Raw genomic sequence first — 21246 nt, forward strand, 5'->3', positions numbered from 1 at the left:
AATGAGGGCTGCTTCCAAAAAGCAGGCCCAGGTCAGCGGGCCGCAAATCACATTCTAGGCGCTATTAACTCCATGGCAAACATTTCTCCCAGGTAGAGAGGCTCGGAGGACATAGACCACTTTATAATTAGGGGAATTAGTAAGTGTAGTAGAGGTCCTGACAAGTCCTGCAGCACTTAGGCTTTAATAATAATATCACTGTCACTATTTACGAGCCCTGCCATGCACCACATGAAGCACTTGATATGCTTCGACTCATCTGAATTCAGTTCACTCTGCTTAGCCAGGAATTTCCCCAACTCACCTCTGGGAAAGGGGGTCCTGAAGCAAGCAGGCTTCTCTACAGAACCTTCTGGGTCACCCTCCCAACATTCCACAAGCCCTGTTGCTCTGCATGTTTATTCGTGGCGCAGGCTTGGGATGGCCAGTTCCCCAACAGGGGGACCCCACCAGTGCCTGCCAGAGAGGTGACCTCCTGGAGTTCCGATGGCAAGGCTGGGAGGACCCACAAGGGCACCAACGCCCGGCCCAACTACCCAGAACAACAACCCAGCAGAGGCGCCTCACCCCAAGATGAACACGGAGGAATCCTTTTTGAATTCGTCAAGAATCTAAAATAGAAAACAGAAGGAACACACCCATGAAACAACGTTAGACAAGTCGAGCCACTTAATGCAAATACACAGATGTTTTTGTTGTTAAAAACTTATCATTGTCATTTATGTGACTTGCAAATGTTCAAATATTTACATCCTTACACAAAAGGTGGAAGTCTTCCTCACCCCTTGCAGAGTCTTTTTTCTGAAAAGCAACCACTCCGATGGTTTGGCAGGTCTCCGTCTCCAGTTTGTTTTATGGATATTCATTTAATTCTATCTTATCATATTATAGTACATCTATGTCTCCCAACTTTTTGCTGTTGTTTCAAGCTTTACGTATTATTCAGCAACCTCAAAGCGCCCTACCTCACTACTTTCAAAACCCACAGTGTATTCCATAACATGTCTGTCTTTCAATTTTCTGCTATTATATCCAGTCCCACAAAGAACGTTCATACACATATATCTTTGTGCACTTGGGCCAGCATTTCCAGTGGGTAGTTTCCTGGGCAGGAAAGCGCCTGGACACGGGGTGTGTACTTTGGCATATTCACCAAATTGCTTTCAAAACAGCTGTCCTGACCCGCAGGCCCACCAGAGAATGCACACCCTTTTCTGCACCCTCACTGGTACATTTCCAATCCTTAATATTTCAATGAGCTCATTTCTAATCCTTGAATTCAAGAGAAAGAAACAAATATTCGACAGCTCTGGTCCTACACTTCATGGCCTACTGATCTCCCAACCACTGATGGAAGGATGGCGAGCTCCTCCACCAGGAAGGCCTGGGGTCCCTCCACTCACTGGCCACGCATTTTCCACATGCACGCGCACGCATGCATGCATGCACACACTCACACGCCACACACAGGCACACCCATACTGCGTCCATTTCTGGCTAGGTAGCATCACTGAAATAATCTTTAATGAGACTGCGATTGGATAAGCATTTGAGTAATTCAGGGCACAAATGGAAATGTAGCCCCTTGCAGGTTACAAATGCTAATGATATAAAACAACTCCTGCTCTAGATTCTCCAAGTCCTCTTGCCAAACTGCTTGCACTCCAGGATGACGTGGAAGCTCTATGTTCTAGAAAAGGTATCCACAGGCCCCTGGGAAGAATCAGGGGATCTGCATAAGTCTGTACAAATATGTCTGTTTGGTTTTTTTTCTGGAAAGATGATCCACAGCTTTAATGAGCATCTCAAGGAAGCAGGTCACCAAAAATGATGAGGAGTCGCTCTTTCAGAATGACTTAGAAGTGCTTCCTTTCATCTATGTGTCATTTACAGCAAGGCTATTGATTTCAAAAAGAAAAGGGATTTTAGGCAGTGCCAGCTGTTTGTTATCTGGAGTCATGTGGCCCTTAGATCACTGGGTCAATCTGGTGCTTAAGGCCGGATCCTTTCCAAACCCAAATCCCGAAACTGGTTTCCCTACATTGGAGAAAGGCCATCTGTGACCCCCCTTCAACTGTCCGCTCCATGCGGTCCTTACTTAAAACCAGCCCCTTCCTTGCCTTGCCTTGCGATGATGTACAGAAAAAGCTGCACCCCATTTCAGCTACATGAGGAGCTGGGATGCAGGAGGAGGTGCCTCTACTGTGGAGATGCTCCAGAGACAGGGAAGACGAGGAGCAACACCTCAGCTTCCCCACTCCTCTGCCTGCAATCTCCTGTCACCCCATTTGCTGAACCCCCTGGAGACAGAGGTGCCTGGGAACTTCTTTGTAAGAATCAGCCCCTCGGGGTACAGAGCAGGGCAGAGAACGCACTAAAATCGAAGAGGCAAATATGACCAGCCCAGGGCTCACCACTCAGGTAGCACACATGGAAGCAAAGCCAGTTCTCTCAGAATTCAAAGGCCAAGGTGCCTGAGGATATGTTAGGAGATGAGCAGAATGCACTGGGGGGCAGGGGGCATGGGAAGTGGGAGAGAGGAATCATGATTCCTGGGCTGTCCCAATGGGGCGGCCAGGTATGGGTTCATGGCAGTGGAGATGGGGGTCGGTGCTGAGTATCACGCCGCCTCTTCTGGACACTCTAGCGTGAGATGCGAGGCAAGCTGGCAGTCAGGGGAGTCTGGCATTCAGGGGAGACGTGGGGGCCGGAGATGTGTTTCTGGGAGTAATCAGCATAAAGATGCTATTTGAAGCCGGGGGACCAGATAGGATCACACCAAGAGTAAACAGAGAAGACAAGAGTTCTGTGGACTGAGTTTTGGGTAGGGATGTACAAAAAACCAGCAATAGCATGGTGGGTCTTTTCCTGAAAGCAGCTGGGAGGCCAGTCTGGGGGTCCAGCGGGTACTGGGCGTTTCTCCGCCTGGGTGTCAGCATAACTGCAGGGAAAGCTGTCCCTCACCATCTCTGGCCACAGACGCTTGAGGACACGCCAGTGCGTGTGAGCAGGGGGCTGGCTGAGGAGCTGACGGGCACTGGATGGTCCCCCGTGGGGTCCACTCAAGACTCTGGGGGACCAGCGGGTTGGTGGGGCAGAGGGGAGTCACCAGCTCCCTCCGGCAGCAACTAGTTTAACAACTGGTATCAGCACTTGCCGGCGAAGCACCGGCCTCACCTGGGTCATGCCAACCATCAGAAGCGGAGAAACCGAAGACCCAGCTAAAGAGGCTGAGAGCCAGCAGGAGGCGACGCACGAGAAGAAGGAAGACAGTGCAGCACCCAAAAGCCAAGCGACAACATCAAGGAGAGAGCGGCCAACTGCCACGCGGGTCACATGCCACGGAGCGAACAAAACAAAGACCAGAGGGTGGACCACTATACTTGTCAAGGCGGAGGTCAGTGGTGATGTGACAAGGTGAACTGCTGTGGGGTAGGAGGCACGGAAACACGACTGGAATGGGCTCCAGAGGTGGAGGGAGGGAAGCAAGCGCAGACGGTGGCGTAGATGGCACTCTTGGAACAGGTCACTCTACAGGGTCAGAGAAATGGGGCGGCAGCCGGAAGGGGGAGGTGTGTCAGGAGGATGTTCTAAAGATGGAAGAATGTGCAGCATGTGCTATGGGTAGAACCGCGTCCCCCAAAAGACACATCCAAGTCCGAACACCACCTGTGAATGCAGCCTTATTTGGAAACAGGGTCTTTGAAGATGCCATCAAGTTAAGTGGAGGTCATGCTAGATTAGGGTGGCCCTAAATTCAATGAATGGAGTCCTTACAAAGAGGGAGATTTGCAGACAGACACAGAGAGAGACGGTGCCCATGGGATGATGGAGGCAGAGACTGGAGAGGTGCGTCTACAAGGTAAGGAGCACCCAGGATCGCCAGCAAACGGCAGAGGCTGCAGAGAGGCGAGGAACAGATGGTCCCCTAGAGCCGTCAGAAGGGGTGTGGCTCTGCCCACACCTGGCTTCAGACTTAACCTCTAGAACTGTGAGAGAATGAAGTTCTGGCTCTTTTAAGCCACTCAGTTGTGGGTCCTTTGTTACGGCCGCCCTGGGAAATGGACACGGCACGTTTGCGAGCTGACGCAGGGCAGCCCCGACCTCGGTTACTCCTTGTGCCGATCCTATTAGGAAAGCAGTAAAATAAACCCTGTTTCAGAAGCAAGAAACGGGCTCAGGGAGCACACGTAATTGTTCCAAGGTTATATACCGAGAACGTCAAGGGGCCAGAGTTTCAACCCAGGTCCACCCTGGTCCATCGCCACTGCCCCACACAGTATGTGCAAAGGCACATAATATAAATGACAACATCCCAGCAACGAGGGCAGAACGCTCTAGATACTGTGAGCACACAGGGGAGGCAGCAATTAACTTATCTTCACATTGCCGTGTACGGTTACATGGCCAAATCCTACCAAGCCAGGGCATTCAGCCCTCTGTGACTCTGGGCAACACCTCTGACGCCCTGCGACCCCAATAAAGGCTCAATAAGGTCAGGGTGACGTCTGTTTAGTTGACCACTGTGCCTTCTTGTGTCACCCGTTTATTGAATGGATGACTAAAATTATAAATTAATTTCTCTGGGGAAAAGTAAAAGGCTACAGGGAAACTAAATTAAATTAAAATTAAGTTAAGTTAAAAGGTTACAGGGAGGGCTTCCCTGGTGGTGCAGTGGTTAGGAGTCCGCCTGCCAATGCAGGGGACACGGGTTCGGGCCCTGGCCCGGGAAGATCCCACATGCCGCGGAGCAACAAAGCCCGTGAGCCACAGCTACTGAAGACCGCGCGCCGTGCTCTGCAATAAGAGAAGCCACTGCAATGAGAAGCCCGCGCACCGCAACGAAGACCCAACGCAGCCAAAAATAAAAAATAATAATAATAATAAAAAAAGGCTATAGGGAAAAGTAACCTATGACTTTTGGTCCTCAGGAGAAGAGGCAGTTACCAGCTAGACAAGGGAAGGGGCTATGCCAAAGGGAGGGGACAGAAATGACGGCCCAGAGGTCCACCTAAGGTCAGGGAATTGCATCTTCCCACATCGTTGTGGGTGATCACATCCTCTGGGGCTGTAACTTGCCCTACACAGTGTCTGTGCTTTGCAGGTCATGTGAAGCGGCCATGGGGACAAACTGCAGTGATAGGAAAGCTAACCCGATTCACTGCTAACTTCTGCACTGGGGACCCTTCTCTCCCCTGACCACTGATTAGGATAGCCTGTGATACTCCCTAGACTCCTCCACCAACATATGACAGAATGTTAGTCGCTCTCTTCCCACGCGCTCGCACCCATGGAAAATCTGGAAGAGTAAACGTCAAACTTCTTATTGAACGTTTAATTGTAGGCATAATCACGGGTAGGCTTGCAGGTAGTTTAATTTCCTTTTTATTTTATAATGCACTTTCAACTTTTATGGACAGAATATGCATTACTTTGCTTGTAGTAAAATGTATCCAGATATCAGAAACAAATTTCCTGCAAAGGGCTGCCTAGTCTTCTGTTTCAGTACATGAGATATCAAAGGACATGCTGGGAAATCCACTGATTATGACCAAGATGGTCTTTTTTAAAAAATTTATTTTATTGAAGATTACAATGCTGTGTTAATTTCTGCCGCACAGCAAAGTGATTCAGTTATATACATATATCTATATAGATAGCTATATATTCTTTTCCATTATGGTTTATTACAGGATACTGAATATAGTTCCCTGTGCTATACAGTAGGACCTCGTTGTCTGTCCATTCTCTATATAATAGTTTGCATCTACTAATCCCAAACTCCCAATCCATCCCTCCCCCACGCCCCCTCCCCTCTCCCTTGGCAACCACGAGTTTGTTCTCTACGCCTGTGGGTCTGTTTCTGTTTCACACATAACTTCAGTTGTGCCATGTTTTAGATTCCACATATAAGTGATATCGTATGATATTTGTCTTTCTCTTTCTGACTTACTTCACTGAGTATGATAGTCTCTAGGTCCATCCACGTGGCTACAAATGGCATTATTCCATTCTTTTTTCATGGCTGAGTAATATTCCATTGTATATATGGACCACATCTTCTTCATCCGTTCCTCTGTTGATGGACATTTAGGTTGCTTCCGTGTCCAAGATGGTCTTTTAGAAACAGGACAGAGAGCAAGTGCACCAGAGGCCGGCTGCCCTCACCTCCTCCCAGGGGGGTTCTGCCTCGTAGAGACAGGCTGACAGTAATAGCAGATACCACGCTCTGAGGGCAGCTTTGCACGCCAGACCCGGTGCTGGCTGACTGAGACCTTCCAGTTGTTTTTTTTCTACCAGTTCTTTTAATCTTCGCAACAACCATCTAGGATAGCCACCGTCGCCCCATGACGGTCAGGAAATTTAACACTGCTCCTAGCCAAAAGCAATGCTAAAGGAAAATCAGTGCCACCTGAAATTATAGCAGAGTTGTTTTCTACTTTAACAGGCAAACAAGCAACAGAAATCACCTATATTCAGACCCCAGTGGGATAGTAATGGGATGGCAGAGAGCTGTGTGTGTTTATGTTCCCTGGCACCTTGCAAGGCTGGGAAGGCATTTGTTCTTTCAACTGCACTGGACATAATTTGTGAGTCGATTACTGATTATTTGTGAGCTGCTGGAGAGCGACTCAGACTTGGGTTCATGGGAACCCATGGTGGACAGACAGCCCCAGGATCTCCACCTCCTGGTACGCAAACCCTTGCCTTATCCCTGTAACTTGCAAAGGTAATGGAGGTACACAATTATGTGCATATGATTACATGATGATGTTTTTATATGCTTGGAGAACCTGTCTTGCTGGCTTTGAGGAAACAAACAGCCAGGCAGGGAGCCCCATACATGGAGAAGCCGTGGGCAGCCACTAGGAGCTGCGGGCAGCCAACAAGAAGCTGGAGCCCTCAGTCCTACAACTGCAAGGAACTGAATGCTGCTACCACCACATGAGCACGGAAGCTGATCGTTTCCCATCTGAGCCTCAGATGAGACCACAGCCTCAGTGGAAATCTTAAATGCAGCTTTTTGTGAAACCCCAAAGCCGAGAATCCAGCCTAAGGCACACCTGGATGCCTGAGCCCCAGAAACCGAGGGAGAGAACGTGCATCGTGGTAATACTGTTATGTACATGCCAGCAGTACAGAACTCATACACATAATACGTAAGCAATACGTGAGTAATACAGAACGCTAACGCGTTTCCAAACTAATCTACCAGAGGGCAGCAAGAAGAGAGCATGCGAAACGGCAGGGGGTAAAAACAGACGAATCAACGGTAACCCAACCACCTCATCCCATGGGGTTGAAACTCCAGTCCTGGGCCGAGACCAAGAGTGATATCAGTCAACCATCTTCACTCATAATCAGGGCCTGTAAATGCCAGACCCCCAGCCTCCAGTAACCAAGGGGGGACTTCACAGGTTTGCTGGGGAGGCAGCAAAGTAGCAGTGATGAAGCTGGGTATTAGATTCAAATATTTAAGGAAGAAAAAACACAAGGTCTTAGGTTTGCTTCAAAACCATCTGAGGAGAGGGAGGTGGGTAAGGGCATAGATGAAATAAGATGACCATGAGTTGACCATTGCTGAAAACTGGCTGCCAGGTGCTTGGGGGTTTGTTATACTATTATCTCTGCTTGTCTCTGTTTGACATTTCCCTTAATACCAAAGTTTAAAAAATTCAAAAGAAGTACCAGCGGGTGGGCAGTGAAGCTGAGCACAGGAGAACTCAAATTCTAGCTCTGCAGCTCTACTAACCTCACGACCTCCGGCAAGTAACCCGAGTGTCAGCAAGTTCATCCCCAACATGAGGATAAGAGCAGTACCTCTCCCACAGGGTTGCCAGGAGAATTCAATGTATGTAAGACATACAGCACAGCGCCCAGCACAGAGGTCACACTTAGGAAATGTTAGCTCTGATCTTTATTCCCAATACTGTTATGACAGCCTAGTTAGAGGTATGTCCCCCCGCCCAGGGGGACACACATGGAATTAAATTTCTTATCTTCCTGCTGCTGCCAAACTTTTGGAAGCTTTGAGGCTTCACAGCTGCAACGTAAGCGGGTGGTTAGACACAAGGAGGGATTGGCAGCTTCAAGCTGGAAACCTGGAGCTACTGATAAGCAGGACCCCACTCCCTGGATTTAGGTCTGGGCATCATCAATCAGCACGAATGGCCCTGTCTCCCCAAGGAGCCCAGGAAAGCCAGCTGAGCCCCTAAGAGCACGGAGGTAATGCTTTTCTCTGCCCTGAGCTTCCAGTGAGGAGATCAGTAAGTAAATGATATGCTGACAAGGGAGAAGCACTTACCTACGCAAAAGCACTGAGGCCTTCTCAAGTTGGCCAGTAACTATCTATAGAGCCCGGGGCTCTGTTATTCAAATTCCAAGTCACTGAATTAAAATATGCAGTGGCCAGACTGGACAGTTATACCCTCCAGTGATGGAGAGGCTGTTGACCCAGAAGGTCTTAGGGACTGGGTAGGTGACATAAATTAGCAGAGAGAGCTGGATGGGGGGTTGGGGGAAGGGCTGGGGCAAACCAGAGAAAGCATGCTTCCCTCCGCTCAGAGGTTGCCAAATATAGCCAGATCTCGATTTTTTTTTTCCCAAGAGAAGTGAAAAATCTGGATCTTAATAATAAATCTCCCAAGTTTTAAATGTAGGCAATTCATTGAAAAAACATTTAAACCATTAGGCCAAGTCAGCCGAATGCTGGCTGAATGTGGCATGCTGGCCACCAGGGTAACCTCTGGTACGTACAGATGTTTTTCCCCAAAACTGGGCCATCTAGGGTACCCCCAGAAGACTCAGGGATTCTGCAGAAATCTGACACAAATTTCTTTCCCTTCCTTCTCCCTCTCAAACACACATACATGAGCTTTAGAAAGAACCGCAATGCAAAGTGCTCTTGTGTGGAATTTTATCGCGGTGGAGACCATCGGTGGCGGGTAACCTGTATTGGCAGGTGCAGCAGCTTTTATGCGAACCTTATTCCCAAGCTTCGCCTGCTCTCTGCCTGATGAGACAGTATCTTGAAATTTCCAGACAAACGATTATAAAACCTATTTTTTGCAACTACTTATCTTGAGCGAATCAAGTTTTTCTCAGTTCTGGTCAACTGCCTAAGACAGCAATTGTCATTATTCTGGATTTCATTTATATACTATCATCACAACATTTTCATTGCTCTCAAGAATTGATTATGAATGAAAGATACAGATTTTAACATAAACATAAAAAGTGTTCTGATCGGCTTTTATGCAGCAGAGTTTTCTTAATTAAGGTTTCATACAAAAAAGGGGAGCAGGGTTAGATAGCTTTAAAGTTGTATAACCAATGACCTGATTTAATACCTTCATTTTACAGAGGAGGCTGAGTGACGGGGGGGAAGATGGCTTTCCCCAAAATCACTTGGTCAGTTAGAGGTCAAGTCGGGGCTGGAACACAGGTCTTTCAACCTCCAAAGCCTACGATCTTTCTACTCTATTTGGCAAACCAAGAACTAATTATCATTTGTGTGAAAAAGTGAACACACTGCAACTGAATCTTTTACTCTATGAAATAATGTATTTTTCCCCAATCTACACAGACAAGAAATGCTTCTCCCATTTCTCTACCTCAGATACATCCGAAGTCCCAAGGCCAGTGGTCACCTATCAAGAGGCCTCATCCTGCGCCCAGCCTGCAGGGAGAAGGCAACTGATAACTGTCTTTCACACTCATCACTTTAAAATGCCTGCACTCTTGACCTCCAGTCCCTCGTCAGTTCTCCGCAGAGCCCGGTGGGGCAGGAATCATAGCCCCAATTGCACAGATGAGAAGACCGAGGCTGGGAGTGGTCAGTGGCTGGCCCAAGATCACACAGCCGAAGAAAGCAGATCTGTCTTGCTGCAAGTCCTACCCACTCTCTGCTCCCTGCAAAGCCCTTTTCCAACAGTAACAGCAGTAACCACACACCAGGCACGCCACTCCCTGCATTGGACTGAATGCCTCCCTTTTTAAGCCTTATGCTTTATGGGACATTTTTTTTTATTGCAAAAGTAATGTGCTACTTGGAACAAGTTGAAAACGGAGTGGTGCAAAGACAAATTTAATTATCTCTCCTGAGCATCTTTCCAAATCCCTCCAGGACATACACAAACTCAACATTAAATATGAGGGACCTCCCTGGTGGCGCAGTGGTTAAGAATCCGCCTGCCAATGCAGGGGACACGAGTTCGAGCTCTGGTCCGGGAAGATCCCACATGCCGTGGAGTAACTAAACCCGTGCACGACAACTACTGAGCCTGTGCTCTAGAGCCCGCAAGCCAAAACTACTGAGCCTGCGCTCTAGGGCCCACCTGCCACAACTACCAAGCCTGCGTGCCTAGAACCCACGCTCCGCAACAAGAGAAGCCACAGCAATGAGAAGCCTGCGCACCGCAACGAAGAGTAGGCCCCTCTCGCCACAACTAGAGAAAGCCCACATGCAGCAACAAAGACCCAATGCAGCCAAAAATAAATTAATTAATTAAATAAATTTAAACCACAGTAATCTATTAAAAAAAAACATTAAACATGAGGTGTGTATACTCTTCCATACCTTCTCCTTGTTCATAAAAAACACTCACAAACATATATAGGAGGAGTACTGTTTGTTACCAAAAAATCAGACCTAGCTCCCTGCATGAATCTGCAGCTGGTTTTCCTCACAAAATACCATGAACATCCCTCCAGATGGACAGAAACACAATGGACTCAGGCTTCTTAATCAGCTGCACAGTGTCACACAGTATGGATGGACCATAACTTACCCAGCTTTTGCTCTACTGAGAGGCATTCAGATGGCTCCCAAGTATTTTGCCAGCATAAATAATGCTGCAATAAACAATCTAGTGATACACTCTTAGGTCTCAGTGCTTTCACTTCTCTAAAACAGAGGCCCCAAGATGCCACTGTCAGGTCAAAATGTACGCACATCTTAATTTAATTTTAAAATAGCATATTATCTTTTCTTTAATAAATTTATTGATTTAAATTTATTTTTGGCTGCGTTGGGTCTTCACTGCTGCCCACAGGCTTCCTCTAGTTGCGGCGAGCCGGGGCTAGTCTTCGTTGCGGTGCGCAGGCTTCTCACAGCGGTGGCTTCTCTTGTTGCGGAGCACAGGCTCTAGGTGCGCGGGCTTCAGTAGTTGTGGCATGCGGGCTCAGTAGTTGTGGCTCGCGGGCTCCAGAACACAGGCTCAGTAGTTGTGGCACACGGGCTTAGTTGCTCCGTGGCATGTGGGATCTTTCCGGACCAGGGCTCAAACCTGTGTCCCCTGCATTGGCAGGCGGGTTCTTAACCACTGAGCAACCAGGGAAGTCCCAATAGCATATTGTCTTAATCGAAAAACATATTCTCATTAACAAGGAATAAAAGTATAAAAAGAACAACATACAAAAATCCCTCAACCCGGAGACAAGTTACTATTAATAATTTGGTAAATTTCCTTCCAGAACAAGATGATAGAGTTAGTAGAACTTTTTTTACTTTAATAGGCTCAGACTAAATTCCAATCAGACTGACGGCCACTCATATTCCCACCGCGAAGGTATGAGAGCGCCATTTCCCCACACTGTCCCCATAGCTCTATAACATTTAAAACTTTTGCCAATCTAACAGATGAAAATATGATGTCACTGCCATTCCCACTTGATATTTCCTTGACTAGAAGGGAGACAGAACACTTCTCATGGGTCTCTTAGGAACATGCCGGACTTTGAAACACAGGGGGAACAAAAATATCATTCGATCATTTGCTCAAGAATCATCTTACCCATGCAGATGGCCGACAGGCACAAGAAAAGATGCTCAACATCACTAATCATCAGGGAAATGTAAATCCAAACCACAATGAGATACCACCTCAGACTCATCAGAGTGGCCATCATCAAAAAGAACACAAATAACAAACGCTGGGGAGGGTGTGGAGAAAAGGAAACCCTCCTACCCTGTTGATGGGAATATAAACTGATGCAGCCACTGTGGAAAACAGTACGGAGATTTCTCAGAAAACTAAAAACAGAGTTACCATATGACCCAGCACGTCCACTCCTGGGTATATACCCGAAAGAAAGAAAAGCACTAATTCGAAAAGATACATGCACCCCAATGTTCACAGCAGCATGACTAATAATTGTCAAGATATAGAAGCAACCTAAGTGTCCACCAGCAGATGAACAGATAAAGGAGATGTGATAGATATACAGACACACACACACACACACACACACACACACACAGTGGAATACTACTCAGCCATAAACAAGAATGAAATATTTGCCATTGGCAACAACACGGATGGACCTGGAGGGTATCCTGCTAAGTGAAGTAAGTCACACAGAGAAAGACAAATACTATGTGATATCACTTACATGTGGAATCTAAAACATACAACAAACTAGTGAATATATCAAAAGAAGAAACAGACTCACAGATACAGAGAACAAATTAGTGGTTACCAGTAGGGAGAGGGAAGGGAGGAGGGGCAGTATAGGGGTAGGGGATTAAGAGGTACAAACTATTACATATAAAATAAGCTACAAGCATACACTGTACAACACAGGGGCTATAACCCATATTCTATAATAACTATAAATGGAGGATAACCTTTAAAAATTGTGAATTGTACACCTGTAACTCATATAATATTGTACACCAACTATACTTCAATTTTTAAAAGGAAGGTAAGATAAGACTATCAAAACCTTCAAAAAGGGAATGGGAAAAAAAGAATCATCTTACCAATTTCTGCTGTTCAAACATAAGTTTTTTATAGAAGAGATGGAACTGCTCAAAGCTGAGTTCATCTTTGTGTGCGCCTATTTCCTGTAAATATATAAAAAAAGTGACCACACGATTTTTCTTGTCCACCACAAGAATGCCTCTTCCCTGTTCACAGAAATACCATGGCTCTGCTACAACACTGCTTAAAATCAAACTTGCATTCCTCTGAACCCAACTATCCACAAGTTTCCTAATTTATCTGCCTGGAGAACATACCCACCAGGGATCCCTGGTGAGATCCTTCCCTTGACTCCCCAGAAGGGAAGGATCTTAGCCAGAATTCCAAGCGCCATAATGCAGAACTCCTCCTTCTGGGGGCAGAAGACACTTTCAAATCTAGACATATTTATAGGGTATGTACAGATAGGTCACTTTTAAAAGCATAAGAAAATGAACCGAGCCCTTAGAATTAACAGAGCTCAACTCCAGTCAAGGTCTGTCCCCTGAATGGCTTAACAGCTTTGGGCAAATCACTTGACCCTCTCAGACCCTCCGTTTCTTCATCTGTAAAATGGGAGAACCACCATTACCCTCCTCGGACTTCCTTGAAACCAAACCAGAGAACATCCACATAGCACCTGCTTGGTAAAGGCTTGATAAGGAACAAAATTCCAACTACGTGGCGGTCAGTGGTAAATGTCTCTCCCATCTCTTTTCTGTCAGTCCCCACCCTTCTCTGGTTTTGCCTTCTTGGACCAGTTCGAATGATGGGGGCGGGCCAAAAGATGGCTTGATAAGCCATAAAGTGGGTTAACTGATCCGGGAGCTCACTGGTATAAAAATGAATGAGCTTCTTCAGCTGAGGAATCCTGTGACATGCCCCCGGGAGTCCACCAACTGGGACTATTGGGATGGAGTGTTGTTGGGTTCCTTGACGAGAGTCAATCTCTCTCTGAAGGCCAGAAAGAATGCCTATGGATCACCTCCATCCTTACACCCTTCAGAAGAGCCCCACCTGACCTATGCTACCCCATCACTCATGGAATGGCCCGCCTCAGATCTACCAATGGCTTAATTACACAAGAACATAAACAAATTAAATGATGGGCGGAAGGAGGGATGGAGGGATGGGAGGATGGGTGGGAGGAAGGATCAGTGGATGAAGGGAGGGGTGGGTGCGAGGAGAGGGGAAGGGCAGAGAAGAGTCGCCTCTGACAACTACGCTATCAGGACCTGAATACAAAACGCCACATCCCTGGCAACCTACATAAGGAATCTTCCATAATATTTTCCAGAAGAAACACATGTGTTCATATTATTAAAAGGAAAACAGGCTGTGGGGTAGTGAGGGAAAGGGAAAGTTGGACTGGTGGAAACGTCCCAAGTCAAGCAGCTCAGTGAACATGGTCTTCGTGGATGACGTCCTCTGCCACGACTGAGAACACGGGCTTAAGGTCTTCACACAATCCCTCTGTCTGGACTAGGATGGATGAATCTGGAGGCGGGGGACTTCCCTGGGCACCATTCAGTGGAGCTCAAAGGCACAGAGTGGCTTCATGGGAAAGGCACACGTAGCCCTGGGTTCACAAAATCGCCAGGCTGAGAAACAAAACTTACCACGAACTTATCTTTGAGGAACTTGGCGCTGCTCACTTTGAAGTTGACCAGGGGCAAGATGGTCTTCAACTCTCGGAGGCTGATGCTGCAAAAGAGGGGAACCCCAGCCCCGTCAGCCTTGAGGGGTGTCAAGAGTGGAGGATCTGGCTACTCCCGTCAGCTCCCATCTCTACGAGAAGACCCACCACCAGCTGTTAGTGAGCACTAACTGGGAACACAGACTCTGGGATCAAGACACCCGATGTGCAAGGCTGGTCTCCACCCTTCAGGGATGGCTGTGGACATGGATCACCTTGGAGATTTGCAGTGAGGGCAGAAATGGTGTCGGATAACCTGGGCAGAGGCGAAATGTCACAGGGGTTCCAGCCAAGACGAGGTCACTGAAGGCCAGAGACAGGCAGGGGAAGGAGCCAACCTTCTCTGAACACCTACTATGTGCCAGGCTGCCCCGGGGATCTCCAGGCAATGACGTCACCTCACCCCTCGCTACACCTCACCCCCCACACAGTATGCATTCTCGAGCCCCAGGGTTCAGAACAGGCAACGGGGATGGGGGCAGGGTATGCGGCTGTGGGCATATGTGGGCACCATTATCACTCCACGTGGCAGCTGAAGAAACCGAGGCTCAGAGACGTTGGGTGCTACCACGCGGCGGAGGCGGACTCCAGGGCAGCCTGCCTCCGGGTCTGCCTGTAACCACTGCATTTGAAGCCTCTCAGGGAACGCCATGAACAGTGACAGAGGGCGGCGGGTCAAGGGCCTGAGATCCAGACCCTCGGGGCTGCAGAGCCAAGTGTCCGGCAGAGTGAGAGAGGGTGGTCTGGGCGGCCTCTGGTGTGGCCAGAGAAAACTGCTCTGCGTTCCTGGAGACGTCAGACTAGCAAGGGGCTGTGCATGGCCAGGAAGGAAGTCTGCCCGGGCTGTGGGCAGGAACGGCCCAGCTTCCGCCACACTGTCTACCCGGCCTCTGCCAGCACGCCCGGGAGGAAGCAGCAGGCCACACTCAGAAGCTGCCCCGGGAGACCGCCAAGAGGACTCCTGGCCACCCCAGTGTCCCCACCTCCAGCATCCCTGTCTCTCGTCTAACGGCCTCCCTAATGTGGGAGACCTTTATGGGCCACGTGTTCCCCACCTCCCACCACTCCTGGGGCCAGCACCCAGGGCTTTCCCAGAGAGACGGTGAGGGCAGCACAAAGCCCTCGGCAGGCCTGGCGGGGCTGGCCGCGCAGAGAAGCGAGCAGGCTGGCTGAAACCCCCTTTCGGACCCTGCCCCCGGGGTGTCCACGAAGAGCCTGGCCAGGGCAGGATGAAGGGCGAGGAGTGGTGGGGGATGGCGCTGTAAAACAAGGCAGGGAGAGGGTCTGGCCTAGCTGGTAGCCGAGGCGGCTCATCTAGGACCAAGGAAGGGGTCGGCATCCCCTGGGGACCCAGAACTTCCAGGCAGAAATGGGGCCAGGAAACCTTCCCACACCCAGGAACAAAGGGACTGGGGAGCTGGGAGCCAGTGCAGCTGCCGGGGGGGCCAGTGGAGCAAACACAGGGCCCGGGGGCACGAGAATCTGAGCACTGGGGCGTCTGAGCCCACCGGCTCCAAAGGTCCCGCCTTACACTGGAGCAACTGAGCCCCCAGGTAAAGGTGGGGGCCAGCGAGCTTCTCTGGGCTCCTGTGCAGGGACTAGCCACTCCACTCCACTCCCCATGCCGCGCCCTCACTCCCCGCTCTGGGCACGTGGACCAGGACTGGCCCGTGGAGCTGCTGGCGGGTAGGAAGCCAGCAGCTCCCAACTTCACCCCTCTCCCCGTCCAGGACTTGTCATCAGATCTCAGCCAAGATCATGGTCTGCCCTCTGGCCGTAACTCAGGACAGCTCTGCAGGGCCTCCCCGGAGCTCCCCACGGGGCCAGCTGAGGCCGTGACTGTGACTGCATCACAATCCAGCTGCCTTCGCAGGTGTGGACCCGCACACACTCCCCATAAGCTTCCGGCACACAAAACCCATCTCAGATTCTGCTTCCTGCAGGCTCGGCCTGTGACCGTGCGCTAGGGAACCAGGGCAATCCCTTTGGGGAGGGATGGCAAAAACTACCCCCTCCCCACAGGCACTGAACAATCCTGTCAGCTTCCCTCCTCAGCTTGGCATGCTCCCAGATGCTACAACGCTGCCCCCTGGGGCAGCCTTTACCAAACAACTGAGGTTGGCAGCCCCGGGAAACTTACCTGCCACCCTGAGGCTGGTAACCAACACCTCCACCACCCCCAGCTTCTTGTAACAGTAATAAACATTCATTAGTGTTTACCGTAAGCCAGCCACTGGCCAAGCACTCGTCACAAATGAACCCACTGAATCTTCAAACCAATCCCAGGAGGTAGGAACTATGATCTCTCTTACAGATTAGGAAAGTAAGGCACAGTGACTTACCCAAACTCATACAACCAGTAAGCGTTAGTGCTGAGATTCAAACCTCAGCGCTGCCCAACAGAATTTTCTAGGATGATGGCAACGTCCCGTATCAGGGCTGTCCAATGCGCCTAGGGCGACCAAGGAACTGGATTTTTAAATTTTTATTTAATTTTAATTACTTTAGATTTAAAGAGTCACATGTGGACAGTGCAGCTCTAGAAGCCTGCTTCTCTAAGTAGGGTCCCTGGAACGCCAGTATCAACATCAGTTGGGAATTTGTTACAAGGGCACATTCATGATCCCCACCCAGACCCAGTGCAACAGAACTTCTGCAGGACAGGCAGCGCACCTCTGCGGGTAAAGTGCCCCCAGGCTGTCCGACGTGCTGGAGCCAGGACTGCTGACCACAGGGAACCTATTTGCATACCTGCTGAAGACAGAACTGGACCGCACACCTGCCTCCCACCTGCACGCCCAACCCTCCCACCTCCTGAAGGCCAGGCTGAGCGAGAACAGGAAGTGCACACTCGGTTTATGCAAAGTCAGTGTCACATGCCGAGGGGCAAGGGGCAAAGTGGGAAAGAGATGTCCACAGAGACAACCTGCTCCCAGCCCGTAGGTCTGCTGGCCCCTCTGCAGGACTCAGCCCGTGAGCCTCGCCCTGAGGAATGCAATTCCAGTGACCACCCTCCACCCCCGAAGGTTCAGGGGCTTTCGCAAGGGGTATTTTGACCGAAGAAGTTTTCCCCTAATGCACTGACCTTAGAACCTAATTCCCAGGTAAGAGGCAACTAAACTCTAGAGACTCAAAAAGAAGGGGTTTCTGGAAACCTGGTCAAGATTAATGTTAAACAATTCATGCCTTTGACTCAGTCTCCCCAGGCCTGGAAATGTTATAAGGACGAGAACGTTCTGGTTGTCCCTTGTTACGATGCTACGTCTACGAATGAAGAGGGAGGGCTTCGTTCATCTGACCAACACTACAAAGACCGAACCAGCCGGATCCCCGACCTCGAGAGCCCCCACCGGTGTGAACAGCAACCACAGGGGGAAGACTCTAAGAAAGCAGAGAGCGTCCGGCCGACGGGACAGACTGGCACCAAGACCGAGAACCCTACGACGACCCGAAACACGCTTCTCGTGAGGGTCACTCCATAACGTTCCCTCTGAACGCAATTCAGTGACCATTAATAAAAACCGGACACAAACTAAATGACAAACAAAAGGCAACTTTTCAAGCCAAATATCAGATCCCATTGGTTGAATTACAATGTAGGTGTTAATACTGTTCCCAAAGAGTTGCAACAAAATGTAAACGTGTTTATGGTTTAAGCTGAGGTGAAAATAGTTTCCCCTCCTTGCATGCGGACTGGACTTAGTGACTGATTCCCAGAAAATAGAGCGGGGGCAGGCGGGGGCGGGGGGAGCCTTCACAAAGGAGAGATCTGGAAGACACAACCTTGGCCAAGTAATCAAGGTTTCCATCACCCTTGACAAGCCATGGTGAAAGCAGGCATCTCTTGAGCAAGGTGAAGAAAAAGACCTTCACCTCCGTGATATTCTTCCCAAACACAACCTCAGGTTACCCTTAACTCCAGTCTAATCATGACAAAAATATCAGACTAACACAAATGGAGGGACATGTTACAGAATACCTGAGACCTACTCCTCAAAACTGTCAAGGTCATGCAAGACAAGGAAAGATGGAGAAACCGTCACAGCCTAGAGGACACCAAAGGGGCAGAACAACTAAGTACAATGTGGGGTCTCGGGTGGGATCCAAGACCAGGAGAAGGACACTGGTGGAAAAAATGGTGAATTCCAATAAAGTCTAGGGTTTACCTAACAGTCATATAGCAAATGTGGTTTGTCAAGTTTTGACATGAATGATGTGAACCGTAGGGAAAACTGGCCAAAGGGGTATATGAGAAATCTCTGTACCATCTTTGCAACTTTTCTCTAAATGGAACATTATTCCAAAATTTTAAAATTAGTTAAAGAAGAACACAATGTAAAGTCATATGTATGGTTACATATTAATGAAGTAAAATGAACAGCAAACCAATAAAGTTGAGGATGGAAATCTACTGAAAACAATTGTACCCAGAGTTAAACAGTGCCTACCATTTAATGTCAAACTCACACAAATTTTTTCTAGTTTTCAGTATTTCCAAAATTTTCCATAACGAACATGAGTTACTTTCATAATATATATACACTACCAAATGTAAAATAGATAGCTAGTGGGTAGCAGCCACATAGCACAGGGAGATCAGCTCGGTGCTCTGTGACCACCTAGAGGGCTGGGATAGGGAGGGTGGGAGGGAGACGCAAGAGGGAGGGGCTAAGGGGATATATGTATATGTACAGCTGATTCACTTTGTTATAAAGCAGAAACTAACATAACATTATAAAGCAATTATACTCCAATAAAGATGTTTAAGAAAAACAAAAAAACATAGGCTTGGGGGTTCCCTGGTGGTCCAACAGTTAAGCCGCTGAGCTTCTAACGCAGGGGGCGCCAGTTCAATCCCTGGTCAGGGAACTAAGATCCCACATGCCTTGCAGCACGGCCAAAAAATAAAATTAAATAAAACATAGGCTTGTTTACCATATCTAAAAAAAAAAGTCCATGTGATGTTTTTAAATGGGCAAAGGACTCGTCTAGACATTTCTTTGAAGAAGATATACAAATGGCAAAAAGCACGTGGAAAGATGCTCAAGATCTGTAGTCATTAGGAAGATGCAAATCAAAACCAAAATGAGCTACTACTTTACACCCACTGGGATGGTGGGAGGGAGGGAAGGGGGGTGGGGGGGAAGAAGGAAGGGAGGAAGGGAGGGAGGGAGGGAGGAGAGAAGGGGGAAGGAGGGAGGAAGGAAGGAGGGAAGAGGGGAGGGAAGGAGGGAGGAAGGAAGGAGGGAAGAGGGGAGGGAAGGAGGGAGGAAGGAAGGAAGGTCAGGTGTTGGCAAGGAAGTGAGAAAAAAATGAAATCCTGTTGCCCTGCTGGTGGGAATGTATAATGGTTGCAGCTGCTGTGGGACACAGTAGGCAGTTCATCAAAAAATGGAACAGTATTACCATTTGATCCTGCAATGCCACTTCTGGGTAATGCACAAAAGAACGGAAAGCAGAGACTAGAAACCCATATTCACAGCAACAATACTCGCAATAGCCAAAAGGTGGAAGCACCTGGAGTAAGTGTCCGTGGACAGATGGGCGGATAAACACAACGTGTTATATGCACACAGTGGAATATTATTCGGCCTTAAAAAGGAAGGAAATTCTGACACTTGCTACAGTAACGTGGATGAACCATGAAGACATCGTGCTCAGTGAAGTACGCCAGTCACAAAATGCAGTGTCCTTCTGCTCACAGGCCCACAGGAGTCAACTTCGCAGAGACAGAAAATATTGGGTTGGCCAAAAAGGTCGTGCAGGTTTTTCCGTAAATGTCATTTTACAGAAAAACCTCGACCTTTTTGGCCAACCCAATAGCACAGCGGTTACCAGCGGCTGCAGAGGGGGTAATAGAGTGAGGGCTAAATGGGTACAGAGCTTCAGTTTTGCAAGAGGGGTAGAGCTCTGCAGACGGATGGTGATGGCAGCACAGCAACATGAACGCACAGAAGCGTACACTGAAAATGGCAAGTTTTATGTTATGTATATTTCACCACAATGAAACCCATACGTAATTTTCAGTCAAAGGAGGTCACCGTGGGGAAGGGAAGACTTCTGCCACTTACCAGCTCAGTGATCAGCTAAGCCACAGCTGACCAGCTAGGTTGCTGTGGACAAGTGATCTAACCTCTCCTGGCCTCAGTATCCTCATAAAATGGACCAGAGGGTGCCCAGCTCGCCAGTCTGAGAGCCTTCTTTCCATAAGCTGTCCCCAATTCCCTAAGTAAGGAGAGTGCTCAGAACGGCGGGGGTTATAAAGTGACTCCTCACAAACGCCAGCTGCTGCCATGCTGCCTCTCGACAGGCTGAAAAGGGAAACATGCTCAGGCCAACAAAAACCCGGGATTGGACACTGCCCGAGCCGGGCCAGCCCACAGTCTGCCTCCCATCCACAGGCTCTTTCCTTCGTGCTGCAGCTCCTTTGTTTTCTTCCAGGAAACGGGACCACTGTGCGAGACAGGAAAGGAGGGAGACTGGCAGAAGTCAGTTGCCCTTTCATTGGCACCTTGGTCAAGTTCCTTTTGAAAAACTCCCTCTGGGCCTCCCAGAACCACAGGAAAGGTGGGATTTTCCACGTGTTGACAGAGCAGCAGGGCTCCGCCAAGCGGAAGGGAGGTCGGGGAGCGGGAACGGCAAGCAGGGAACAAGGAATCATGGCCAGAGACAGACTTGCTGTCTGCTGAAGGTTCTGGAAAGGACTTCTCTGTAAAGGACTTGCAAGAATCCATTCTGAGCGAGAGAGCTGGAGGGAGGCTCCCACTTCTTGACAACAGAAGTTGGAGAAGCAGACTGTGGAACCAG

At 48.8% G+C, this 21246-nt stretch overlaps 1 protein-coding gene across 1 annotated transcript in view; it reads right to left on the reverse strand.

The window, feature by feature from the left end:
• PLCG2 (phospholipase C gamma 2) overlaps positions 1-21246 on the reverse strand; it is a 145672-nt gene that overhangs the window by 58290 nt on the left and 66136 nt on the right. Inside the window, exons 6-8 of the mRNA XM_082862103.1 lie at positions 14363-14447; positions 12764-12847; positions 568-611 (exon numbers count right to left, since the gene is read on the reverse strand). Coding sequence (XP_082718229.1) covers positions 568-611; positions 12764-12847; positions 14363-14447 — 213 coding nt within the window. The remainder of the gene's footprint in view (positions 1-567; positions 612-12763; positions 12848-14362; positions 14448-21246) is intronic.

The sequence above is a fragment of the Leucopleurus acutus genome, assembly GCF_964270905.1.
Source record: "Leucopleurus acutus genome assembly, chromosome: 20".
NCBI lineage: Eukaryota > Metazoa > Chordata > Mammalia > Artiodactyla > Delphinidae > Leucopleurus > Leucopleurus acutus.